Source organism: Stegostoma tigrinum, chromosome 4 (assembly GCF_030684315.1).
Source record: "Stegostoma tigrinum isolate sSteTig4 chromosome 4, sSteTig4.hap1, whole genome shotgun sequence".
NCBI classification, from domain to species: domain Eukaryota; kingdom Metazoa; phylum Chordata; class Chondrichthyes; order Orectolobiformes; family Stegostomatidae; genus Stegostoma; species Stegostoma tigrinum.
Window position 1 is genome coordinate 110500419 of NC_081357.1, and position 12769 is coordinate 110513187.

The window sequence follows — 12769 nt, forward strand, 5'->3', positions numbered from 1 at the left end:
TGTATCATGCATTCAGGTAAATGGCCCAGCAGTTTGCAACCATCTGGGGTTGGTTGGCTTAATACAGATGAGTTTTGTAACTCAATAGTGTGCAAGACTGGGAACCCCACTGGGTGCATTCATGAAGGTTTCATCACATGATCTCCTATCAAGGACAACTAAAGACAGATGGCAAGTGCTGGCCCAACCAACGAAGCCCATAGTCTTCGAATGAATAAAAATGAAACATTTCTAATACCTCACTCCTGTCGTTGGTTCATTTTTGAAGCACAATGCCTTGCCATGCCAAAGAAACTAAACACTTTACCTCCAATTTTAGTCTGTGAGGTGGACCTCCAAAGGCTGTTTCAAAACCAGAGTGCGGGGAGTTGGAATTGCAAATTTGAAACTCGAGAGCCAAGTTTGAAGATTGGAATTTGCCAACTCAACTGAATTGAAACCACAAATGGTAACCTTCTGATTCTGTGACACCAAGTTGTGCAACAGTTGTAATTCATGTCCACAGCATACAATTTCAGCTCTATCTAGTGAAACAATGTACAAATAGAAATTGGAAGGTTCAGGCAGTTTTATTTTAATGATGGATGTACACTGAACAAAATTTAAAGGGTCTTACTGGAGTTACTGCAGGGTGCAGTCAGATGTAGAAGGAATATACCTTCCACCAGAAAATGGGGTAGTAGTAATAAAGCAGTAGCCAAAGAGGCAAGGCTGATGCAGCTGAAGTGATAAGTAGCAGAAGCATTGTACCCTAGTTGGAGTTGGAAACAGTTAGGGATGCAGGTCAAAGCTCTAACCAGTGAGGGTACTCTTTGTACATTTATGACTACGTGCATCCTGTTGTTTAAACCTCTTTTCCAACATCCTTTCACTCTATTATATATGAGGAGCAGTTGAGGACTCTGGGTCTGTACTTGGTGGAGTTTAGAAGGATGAGGGGGGTGGAATCTCTTTAAAATTTACGGAATACTGAGGCGCCTGGATGTGGAGAAGAGGTTAGTAAGGGGATCAAATGTTTTCGGGAGAAGGCAGGAGAATAAAATTGAGAAGGTATCAGCTGTGATTGAATGGCAGAGCAGAATCAAAGGACTCGATATTCCGTTCCTATACTTTAGGGTCTTAAGCAGTTGTCAGTGACTGGAGGCAATGGTGGCAACAGAATTTTCAAGATGGCAGCGCTGGCAAGGTGACGTCTTGGAGCAGGGTGGCCAGAGCAGGACTTTTGGCAAGGCAGTGGCAGTGGACTGGTCTGGCAGCACAGCCAGGGAATCCTGGTTGCGATAGACCTGGCATGGGGTCTCCTAGTGTTGGTGACGCAGAGGCTGCAGCAGTGTCAGCGTGGTATGTCCAGAGTTGGGGCTCCTGACATCATCAAAGTGGCTGCAGAGTCAGGGACATGTGATCACTGAGTGAGTGTGGGCTCAGCACCAGACTCTAGCATTGGCATTGGCATCAGCAAGGTGGGCCTAGCACAAAAGAGCTGGTACCTGAAGGGTGTTGACACCTACGTTGGTGGGTCCACTGCAGGCAACAGACGGGTGGCAGGGCACGTCTCATTGGTGAGCCAGCTCGGGCCTCAGAACTCTCTTTCAGTTATACCTTTTAACCTTTTTATGCTTAAACTATTCCAAATGACATCAGAAAGTGGTGACTGTTGAAGATTTTTACTGTATTTTACTGTATTATTTACAGTAAATAAATAATTCATCAGTCAGACATCACTCAACCCACAAATTAAAGCTGTGGTGTGCCTTCCCTCTCTATGTATTTTATGTGACAAACACTGAAGAGTGCCACAGGCCTATCTGGGCTCCTGAAGCATAACTTGAGTTTTGCAATAGTTTGCTGAACATCAAACCTGGTGATCATATGTCTCTCAGTGTTGTGCTCATGGGCCTCACGGTGGGTTGCCAACAGCTGTCATGAAGCATTTGTCTCTCATTTCCATCAAGTATGCCCTTAGGTCTGCATCCAGAAATGAACTGCCTTACTGCAAACGTCTCCTGATAGCAGCCAAGGAATCTGGCAGAAACTTCCTGTGATTGGTCTCCATCTGTGTATAGATGGGGGAATTTTCCTTGTGGCTTAAAATCTCTGGGTGGCCGTGCTGGTACGTTGGTTTGTCAAGTGCGTGCCTTCAATGACACCCTATATTTGTGTGAATCAGGCGGAGAAGCTCATCCAGCATCATCGCAGGGAATTCGACGTATCCCATCCCTGGCAAAGAAGCCATCAGTTACCTGTCTTGTATGCTTGCCTGTCTCAGATTACAAAACCCATTACTCTTCCCATGCGGCATTTTGGTCATGGAGGGAAAAAACATTGAGAATGCGAGTCATGTTTACAGGCACAGGTGGCTATCAGATCCAGCATGTGGAGAGTCTTGCATGAGGCTGCAGATGTATGCTACAAGCTGATATGACAACCTTAGGCTAACAAAGCATTCCTTTACTCATTCATGGGATGAGGACGTCACTGGCTGGACCAGCATTTATTGCCCACCCCTAATTGCCCAGAGGACAGTTGTAACTCAATGACATTGCAGTGGGTCTGGAGTCACAAGTAGACCAGACCAGGTAATGAAGGCATCTTCCTTCCCTAAAGGACATTATTGAGCCAGGTGGGTTTTCCCTAACAATCGGCAATGGATTCATGATCATCATTAGAATCTTAATTCCAGAGATTTATTGAATTCAACTTCCACAATCTGCTGTGGTGGAATTTGAACCTAGGACCCGAGAACATTACCTGGGTCTCTGGATTGACAGTCCAACAATAAAACCAGGAACAAAAACAAAGTTGTTGGAAAAGCTCAGCAGGTCTGGCAGCATCTGTAGAAGAGAAAAGAAAGTTAACATTTCGGGTCTGGTGACCCTTCCTCAGAACCGATGGAGGCATGGAAAACATCAATTTATATGGAAGTAGGCCACTGCCTCCCCATTGATCTTACACTTGATCATGGAAGTTCAGCCTCAGTCTATAAACCTTTCAGTGTAGATCATGCCCTTGTGGACCGTAGTTCTCTCCTAGCGAGTTTTGAGAAGATTTGTAGCTCAGGTTGAGGTTCTGGATATAAGTTTGCTCGCTGAGCTGGAAGGTTCGTTTTCAAATGTTTCATCACCAGTCGAGGTAACATCATCAGTGAGCCTCCAGTGAAGCGCTGGTGTTATGTTCCGCTTTCTATTTATGTGTTTTGGTTTCCTTGGGTTGGTGATGTCATTTCCTGTGTTGATGTCATTTCCTGTGTTGGTGATGTCATTTCCTGTTCTTTGTATCAGAGGGTGGTAGATGGGCTCCAAATCAATGTGTTTGTTGATGGAGTTCTGGTTGGAATGCTATGCTTCTAAGAATTCTCTGTTTGGCTTGTCCTAGGATGGATGTGTTGTCCCAATCAAAGTGGCGTCCTTCCTCATCTGTATGTAAGGATACGAGTGATAGTGTTAGTTCTCTCCTTTGCACCATCTTACATCACTCTTTACTCCTCTTCACTACCCTCCCCAAAACATCTCTCTCTCTTGTCGTGTCTCTATGTGTAACTCCCTCTTGTGTGTCAGCTGATTCCACCAGAGTGTGTTGTTGGATTGTAATGAGGTAGGTGATAATGTAGTTGTATTATTGCTATACTATTGATCCAAAAACCCAGCTAATGTTCTATTGATCCAGGTTTGAATCAAACCATCTGCCGTGGTGGAATTTGAATTTAATTAAGAATATAAAGGAAGTAGTCAGGTATTAAAAATCTACTGATCACCATGAAATCATTACTGAATGTCAGGAAAAGCCCATCTGGTTCACTACTGTTCTTCAGGGAAGGAAATCTGCCACCCTCATCTGTCTAGCCTACTTGTGACTCCAGACCCAAAGTAATATGGTTGACTCTCAATTGCCCTCTGAAATGGCCTAGCATGCCATTCAGTTGTAAAAGTTACTACAAAGTCTCAAAGGAATGAAGCCTGACATCAGCTGGCATCAACTTAGGCACTGGAAAAGACAATGGCAGAAACAGAACTGTCAACCCTGCAATGTCCTCCTCAATAACATCTGGGGGCTAGTGCCAAAATTGGGAGAGCTGTCTCATAGACTGGTCGAGCAACAGCCTGACATAGTCATACACACAGCATTATACCTTACAGACAATGTCCCAGACACCACCATCACCATCCCTAGATACGACCTGTCCCACCACTAGGACAGACTCAGCAGAGGTGGCAGCACAGTGGTATACAGTTGGGAGGGACTTGCTCTGGGCATCCTCAAGGCTGATTCCAGACCCCATGAAGTCTCATGGCATCAGGTTAAACGGGGCAAGGAAACCTCCTGCTGATTACCACATACCGTCCTCTCTCAGCTGATGAATCGGTACTCCTCCATGTTGAGAAACACTTAGAGGAAGCACTGAGGATGGCAAGGACACAAAATGTACTCTGGGTGGGGGGTTTCAAAGTCCACCACCAAGAGTGGCTCAGCAGCAGTACTATTGATCAAGATGTTCGGGTCCGAAAAGAGATAGCTGCTAGATTGTGTCTGCAGCAGGTGGTGGGGGAACTAACAAGAGGGAAAATCATACTTGACCTCATCCTTACTAATCTGCCAGTTGCATTTGTATCTGCCCATGACAGTATCGGTAAGAGTGACCATCGCGCAGTCCTTGTGGAGACAAAGTCCTGCCTTCACACTGAGAATAACTTCCATCATGTTGTGTGGCACTAACACCGTGCTAAATGGGACAGACTTCACACAGATCTAGCAACTTAACACTGGCGCTGTGGGCCATCAACAGCAGCAGAATTGTACTCCAGCAGTATCTGTAACCTCATGGCCCAGCGTATCCCCCATTCAACCATTACCATCAAGGCGAGGGATCAACGTTGGTTCAATGGAGAGTGCAGGAGGGCATGCCAGGAACAGAACCAGGCATACATGAAGATTAGGTATCAATCTTATGAAGCCACCAAAATGGACTACTTGCTCACCAAACAGCAAAAGCAGCAAATGGTAGACAGAGCTAAGCAATCGCACAACCAACGGATCAGATTTAAGCTCTGCAGTCCTGCCACATCCAATCATGAATGGTGCTGGATAACTCACTGGAGGAGGGAGCTCCACAAATATCCCCATCCACGATAATGGAAGAGCCCAGAACACCAGTGCAAAAGATAAGGCTGAAACAGTTGCAGCAATCTTCAGCCAGAAGTGCTGAGTGAATGATCCATCTCGTTCTTCTCCAATGGTCCCCAGCATTACAGATACCAGTTTTCAGCCAAATCAATTCAACCCCACGCGACATCAAGAAATGATTAGAAACAATGAATACTACAAAGGCTCTTGGCCCTGATAACGTTACAGTCACAGTACTGAAGACTTGTGCTCCAGAACTTGCTGCTCCCCTAGTCAAGCTGTTCCAGTACTGTTACAACACTGATATCTACCTGAAATGTGGAAAATTGCCCAAGTATGTCCTGTGCACAAAAAATAGGACAAATCCAACCCGGCCAATTACTGTCCTATCAATCTACTCTCTATCATCAGTAAAGTGATGGAAGATGTCAGTAACAGTGCTATCAAGTCGCACTTGCTCAGCAATAACCTGCTCAGTGACACCCAGTTTGGGTTCTACCAGGGCCGCTCAGCTCCTGACCTCATTACAGCCTTGGTCCAAACATGGACAAAAGAGCCGAATTTGAGAGGAGTAGTGAAAGTGACAGCCCTTGACATCAAGGCTGTATTCGACTGAGTGTGGCATCAAGGATCTGTAACAAAACTGGACTCAATGGGTATCAGGGGGAAAACTCTCCGATGGTTGGAGTCATATCTGACATATAGGAAGATGGTTGTGGTTGTTGGAGGTCAATCATTTCACCCCCAGGACATCTCTGCAGAAGTTCCTCAGGGTAGTGTCCTCAGCCCAACCATCTTCAGCTGTTTCCTCAATGACCTACCCTCCATCATAAGGTAAGAAGTGGGGATATTTGCTGATGATTGTACAATATTAAACACCATTTGCGAATCCTCAGATACTGAAGCAGTCTGCATTCAACTGCAACAAGATCTGGACAATATCACGGCTTGGGCTGACAAGTGGAGTGACATTCTTGCCACACAAATGCCAGGCTATGACCATCACCAATAAGAGACAATCTAACCACCGCCCCATGACATTCAATGGTGTCACCATCACTGAATCACCTGCTATCAGCGCCCTGGGGGTTATTATTGAACAGAAACTCAACTGGACTCACCACATTAACAAAGTGGCTACAAGGGAAGGCCAAAAGCTAGGAATACAGTGCTGAGTAACTCATCTCCTGACTCCTCCAAGCCTGTCCACCATCTACAAGGCACAAGTCAGGAGTGTGATGGGAAATTCCCCACTTGCCTGGATGAATGCAGCCCCCAAAACTCCCAAGAAGCTTGATACCATCCAGGACAAAGCAGCCTGCTTGATTGGCACTACATCCACAAGTATCCATTCCCTCCACCACCGATGCTAAGTAGCAACAGTGTGTACTATCTATAAGACGCACTGCAGAAATTCACCAAAGATCAGGTTGTTGACTTGCTCACTGAGCTGGCTTGTTTCTGTTCAGACATTTCATCACCATGCGAGGTGACATCCATCAGTGGATCCTACGATGAAGCGATGCTATTCTACCCCGCTTGGAATTTATACTGTTTGGTCCGTTATGGCGAGTGCTGTCATTTCCAGTTTTGATCTGTATGGATTTGTGCATTAGGTCCAATTCTATGTGTTTGTTGATTGCATCACGGGTGGAGAACCATATACAAAAACAGTCAGAGCAGGTCATTCTATACTATAAGACCAGGTTAAATCTGATGTTCCCATTCTGCCCAATGTCCCATCTGCGCATTTCGATGCTCAAGTTTCACTCGTTCAGGTTTCTGGAAATGTTGGCATTTTAATATATATTTAATCTCTACAGTTATCACTTAAGTTTGTTTTTAAAGAAAAACACTTTGTGTTAATGTTTTGTCTCCTTCTCTAAGGCTTTCTTATTCTATTGCCTGCCTCTAAAAGTTTAAACTTCACGAGGCTCTTACCTACTTCTGTGAATCGTCTTCACACCGAAACCAGAGGTTCGACAAAGTGCAATCCCTGGAAAGGAGATGCAATTTCCAAATTTTTTTTTAATGTGAATCACTAATGCTATTTGTCAAAATGCTAATTCCCTTATAAAAGCTGCACCAGGCCCGACATTGCCTGCCCATTCAGTTTATCTCTCCTCAGTCCTGGCAGTTACTCCACTCACCTACATACGTATGATTGTGCCTCATGTGATCAGCATCACCAGTTCTCTGCACAATTTAAACCTAGACTTTTCTAAATTCCATACTGCTGTAATGATAGTCCAAGGCATAGTTGTTTACATAAAAAAAGCTATGAAAGTTAATACTATCAAATATTTTTGAAACTTCACCATCATAAGTAACTCTGTAGTTTCATCAACATTAAATTTCATCATTCAGTGATACAGGACTTGATGATTGCTGAAAAAGAGACCCAGTTTATCAAAGCTCGTCATCGTCTTGCACTCATCAAGCTATTTGAAGGAATGCCAATTCTGTTCCCTGTTATATTAAGCTAAAAGTCAAATGACGCCAGGTTATAGTTGAACAGGTTTCTTTGAAATCACAAGCCTTTGGAGCACTGCTGTACCCACACCTTCTCTTTGATCTTTCCCAAATCCCTTCTATTGCGTTTTTCCCTCCCCACGGGGTTCGGTGATTAAATGGTGCATGGATAGTCTGGATGGGGCAGATATGCCAGAATTAATGGTCTTTACTTTCATGTGTATTTTTGCACATTTTAAAATATCTGGTACATGAATCCCCCAACATTGGTGTGTTTGTGCATGACTAACACTTGAACACAGTACCGATATTATAGTTTACTTAATGAAAACAAATGAAATCTTCAAATACATAGCAAAGAAACAATTCAAAACAGTGACACCGCACTGATGATCCACATCCACTAAGCATCTGGTTTAATTATCAGAGTGACAGTCTAGAAATTGCCCATCCTACATTCTTCAGCAGTTGATGTATTAAATCCAATTTTTTTTTGCTACTAACTGAATAATTAAGTACATTAATTTACATTACAGTATTTACTTGACAAGCTGCTGCAATGTGCAAAGTATTAAACATTTGTTTTCATCATTGTGGGTTTGCCCCCCGCCCCCCCTTTCAGTAAAAGGAAAGATTTATGGTGAAATAACTCTCACAGCCAGACTCTGACACAAGGCCATCAGAGACATCCAGGGCATTGTAACCACCTGCAGTGCCAGCAGGAAAGCAATTCTTATTTGGAGGTTTATTTTAATTTAATTTGACTTTGCACTGAGAAGGCTACCCTCAGGTCAAGTCAGGTTTTCCATTATCCTGTTTGCATTACAATTGGGAATAAAAAGCAATGGCCTTTAACTAAATTCTTTGTCCTCTTGTCTAACTCCTGGTGCTTTTTTGGAGGTAATGTCAAGGGCGTAACTCCCCAGAAGGCCAGTAAGCCCCAAGACTACACGATTGCATGCATAAGCGAGGTCCATGCCTGATAAGGCCTGGCATGCAAAAGTATGACAATAAGAGGGCAGAGTTCATGAAATACTTATTATATTAGCTGAATATTTATTTGCCACAGCTGCCGTACATACATTAAAGTTAAAATGTTAACACTGATCAGAGAACCACTGTGCTACAAATGTGGCAACACAATTTTATTTATAGTAAGATGTGTCAACATCCAGCATGACAAAATTGTACAAAGTTCACAATTTAAAAATGAATCATCACAGCAACTTGTGATTTCACACGTTTATAGCAAAATTAAAATGTCAACAAATCCATGCTGTGTTGTACAAAAATAAATCAAACTTCAGTTCCACAGAGAGCACAATAAATAGTTTATACAAAATCCTGTCTTAATAAATGAATATCACTTAAATTAACTTAGAAATGAATATGAACAATAAGTTATTATAAATAAACTCTGACGAATCTGCAATAATCCTTATGAAATGTTAGCATTCTAATATGTGACACGTCTGTGTTCACTATGTCGGAGTCACAGGTACGTTTTGATTCGATATTATGTACCAACATTAGATGAGCAGCAGATTTGTGCTTAAAATCCCTTTTCCATTTACATAGGTGAGAACAGTAATAATCCAAAAGTCAAACTAGCTCTTACTCTATTAAAAGCACTACTATATTGGCATAGAAGCTGCAGACACAATGCAGTGGAAAAAAAGGCGTATGCAGTCAATGAAGAACAAAGCCCTAAAAGAGGCTAGGGCAAGTATATATGTATATATATGGCATAAGGTGAAAGACAAGCACCTTGCTTTAGCTCTCAAAAAGGCAATTCTGAACATGGCAGCTACAACTAATAGCACAACAGAAAGTGGGCACCGTGCAGGCTCAATGCCGCACAGACCCATAATAATTACAGAATCTTTTCCCAGCTAGTTAAGAATTTGTCCATTGGGAAAACTTTGCAAGTTTTGCACAACGACTATGAATAAAGTGCTGCTGGGACTACGTATTCACATTGAACATTATCATATTCCTGTTATGACAGCATTGTACCCAGTAGTTTCCATTATGGCTATTGCCGCAACGGTGGCCACGCAGGCTTCTGTGTTTCATTTGTTCAGACTCATGCGATTTGTGTCATGTGACTGATGACAATCAGTAATTGCACACCTTATTACACTGTGGATATAGGACAAGGTAAGTGCAAAGTAGAACTGGCAGGTTTCGAGGGACAGTGACCCTGTAAGTTCCAGTCAGATGAAATTATTAATAAGGTATAAAACCCATACTTCCTTCTACAGACACCCATAGTACAGATTAACTTGCACTGTAAACTTCAAGACAAATTAACTTCACAGAAAGTGTGCTGTGGCATTCAGTGGCCGTCCTATGTTCATTGAAGTGCATTGCTGTAAGCATCTTATGGCCTAGAAGGCTGCTGAAGCCACAGCACCAATCAGTGCAGTATGTAAGTAATCCTCCTGTTAAGTTATCTTGTCTTGGAGCTTAGCCCTGGGCCCTCACTGGGCTACTTTTTTTTAACATGAACCCCACTGTTTATCTTTTAACTAGAAGTAATGCAGGACAGTGAGGACATAGGGCTAATTCACCAAACCTTAAACTAAAACAATCTTAAAGCTACTCATTATTTCAATCATTGTTCTAAAATCCCCAAAACAATAATTTCATTTGAGTGTCCCTACCTAACTGTATTCCTTTTAAAACTAAAGCGCATAGTATTTTTAAAGCGTTGTTCAAAACTAGAGCATTTTCGCTACCAATCCTTGTCTATTAAACAATATGCACATAAATTCTTTTTTTTAAATTCTGTAAAACACAATCTTCCATATGAGACACAAAATCAGAGTATCCAAGTGATAGCGATACATAGTCAGATCACAGCTCACATGCTCCCAACCTTTCTGTTATCTGTCAAAGTCAATTTGTTACATTAAATTCTTCCCATTTTTGTAAAGCATTTGGAAGAATTTATATCCTATTCATTTTTTTGTTCCGTCAACCATTCAAGAGTATACACTCAAAAAAAAGTGCATACATTGGCAGCTATAAACATTACATGGCATATTACACTATGTCATCTCATATGAAAACGTACAAAATGTGAATGTTTTAAAAACTATATATTAAATGCAATTACTATTTTCAAAGCAGGACATAAAATCATTATGAAGTCTCCTACGCATAACACCTTTTGTAACAGAAATAAAGTTTTGATATTCAACACTGTCTGGTAAATTAGAGCAGCAAAAACGTGAGGCATCCTAGCAAGATCTCTTTTTAAACCAGAAAGCGGTCCTTAGACCTGAATTCCTTTCACAGCTTGCTTTATGTTTTCCAGAAGGGCCTTGTTTTCTGGGCTCTGGTAACGATCTTGATTTGTATACATGTCCGTTAAAGTCGTCACATAAGCATCAAAATTCTGTTCATTTATTGGATCCTACACAATGGAAGAAATAATGTCAGTTGTCTTATGAAAATAAAACCTTCATGCATCAAGTAAGAATAGTTTATATTGATGTATCCCACACCATTTCATGAATATAACATAAGTTGAGAAAAGGGATATCACCTTGTGTAGCCCATACATGCAAGGATGCATTGAGCCGTAAGGACAAATCCTACCATATACATTGCTCATCAGGTTAGCTCCTCTTTGCAAATCCAACAAATATCTCTGCAGCTTGCCTCCAAGTGTGGCAATGTGCTTATAAAGAGTGGTGCATCCTTTACGATACGTTTGATTTAATAACATGTACACAAACCAATCTCCGACAAACAGTGCAAAGCAATCTTTTGCATGTAAGAATTGTTTAATCCTTTGGCAATGAATTAATTTTTTGATGAATCTAATTAATTTCTCAACAGTAAAATATCATTCAAAGTTGCTTCATCCCTGTACATGCAATTTTAAGTCACCAGTTTATTTGTATATGTAATGCATTTGTGTATCATTTATGTTTGCTAATTCAAGCACATTACCAAATTGCAGCATACCTATTCAGGAAATACCAAGCAAGGATTTCATGGTCATAGATAATGAAGCTCTCTAATTTGTAAGAGATGAGGGAACAAGTTGCTTGCAACACTGATTACTTGGATCTATATTTTTGTAATGAACAAGATAAATATTGGGAGTGTTACCTCTCAAATTCCCTCGTTATGTTATTATTACATAAAATGGTCTTCAACCTGGTCTGGAATTGGGCCTTGACTCTTGACCCCAGGAAACAAATTATATGATTCCCACATGATGTTTTAATATTCCACATCCAAATTCTTCAGTGATTGCGCATATTTTTATAATAAGGTCAAACAGTCAACTTTTTTAGGGTGTTCGCCCAGTAGGAACAAGATATTTGCTGTTCAAACTATTTTCGTTGAGGACTGCCATCGCAAAGTGACTTTTATATTATTAGCAGGTACAAAGGTAATAAATCAACACAGGCCCTTGATGAGTATAGAAAGTGCTGGGGAAAGCCTCAGAAAGCAATTAGGAGAGCAAGTAAGGGGCCTGAAAAATACACTCGTGGATAAAACTAGGGAGAATCTAAAGATATTTTAACAGTATATCAGGGGAAGAGGATAACCAGGGAAAGCATAGGGCCAATTAGGGATCAAGAGTACAATTTGCACCTGATGCTGGAGAACATTGCTAGGGTGTTAAATGAAACTAAACATCTATTTTCAGCCATGGGGAGGTGAATTTGGTGTAGAATTCAGGAAAAGGGACTGTGAGGTTCCTGAGCCATTTAGCATAGAGTTTGAGGAGGTGTTGGAGTTTTGGCGGGCTTAAGACTGGACAAATCCTCATGTGAGGATGTGTGGTATCTTTGACTGCTGTTAGAGATGAATCTTGAAGTTATGTGAAGTTATAGGGCCTCTGATCATTTTTCTTTGAATCTTCACTGGCCACAGGAGAAGTAACAGAAGACTGGATGACAGATAATGTTGTTTTACTCTTCATATAAACCTGGGAATTACAGGCCATGAGTCTCACATCAGTGGTAGGGAAACTATTGGAGAAAGTTCTGAAAGAGAGAATTTATCTTCACTTGGAAAGGCATGGTTTGATGTCTGTCAAACAGACAGACAGGGATAGTCAACATGGCTTTGTAAGCAGAAGCTCATAGCTAAAAAAATTGGATTGAATTTATCAACAAGGTGACCAGGTGTGTAGGTATTGATACTGCAGTTG

The 12769-nt window shown here is 41.6% G+C and overlaps 1 protein-coding gene across 23 annotated transcripts in view; it reads right to left on the reverse strand.

Moving 5' to 3' along the window:
- Positions 1-8643: 8643 nt before the first annotated feature.
- Positions 8644-12769, reverse strand: part of LOC125452749 (myelin transcription factor 1-like protein) — a 402372-nt gene continuing 398246 nt past the window's right edge. For all 23 annotated transcript variants that reach the window (XM_059645600.1, XM_048531537.2, XM_048531532.2 and 20 more), the window contains one exon: positions 8644-11011. In XM_059645600.1, coding sequence (XP_059501583.1) covers positions 10871-11011 — 141 coding nt within the window. In that variant the 3' untranslated portion in view covers positions 8644-10870. The remainder of the gene's footprint in view (positions 11012-12769) is intronic.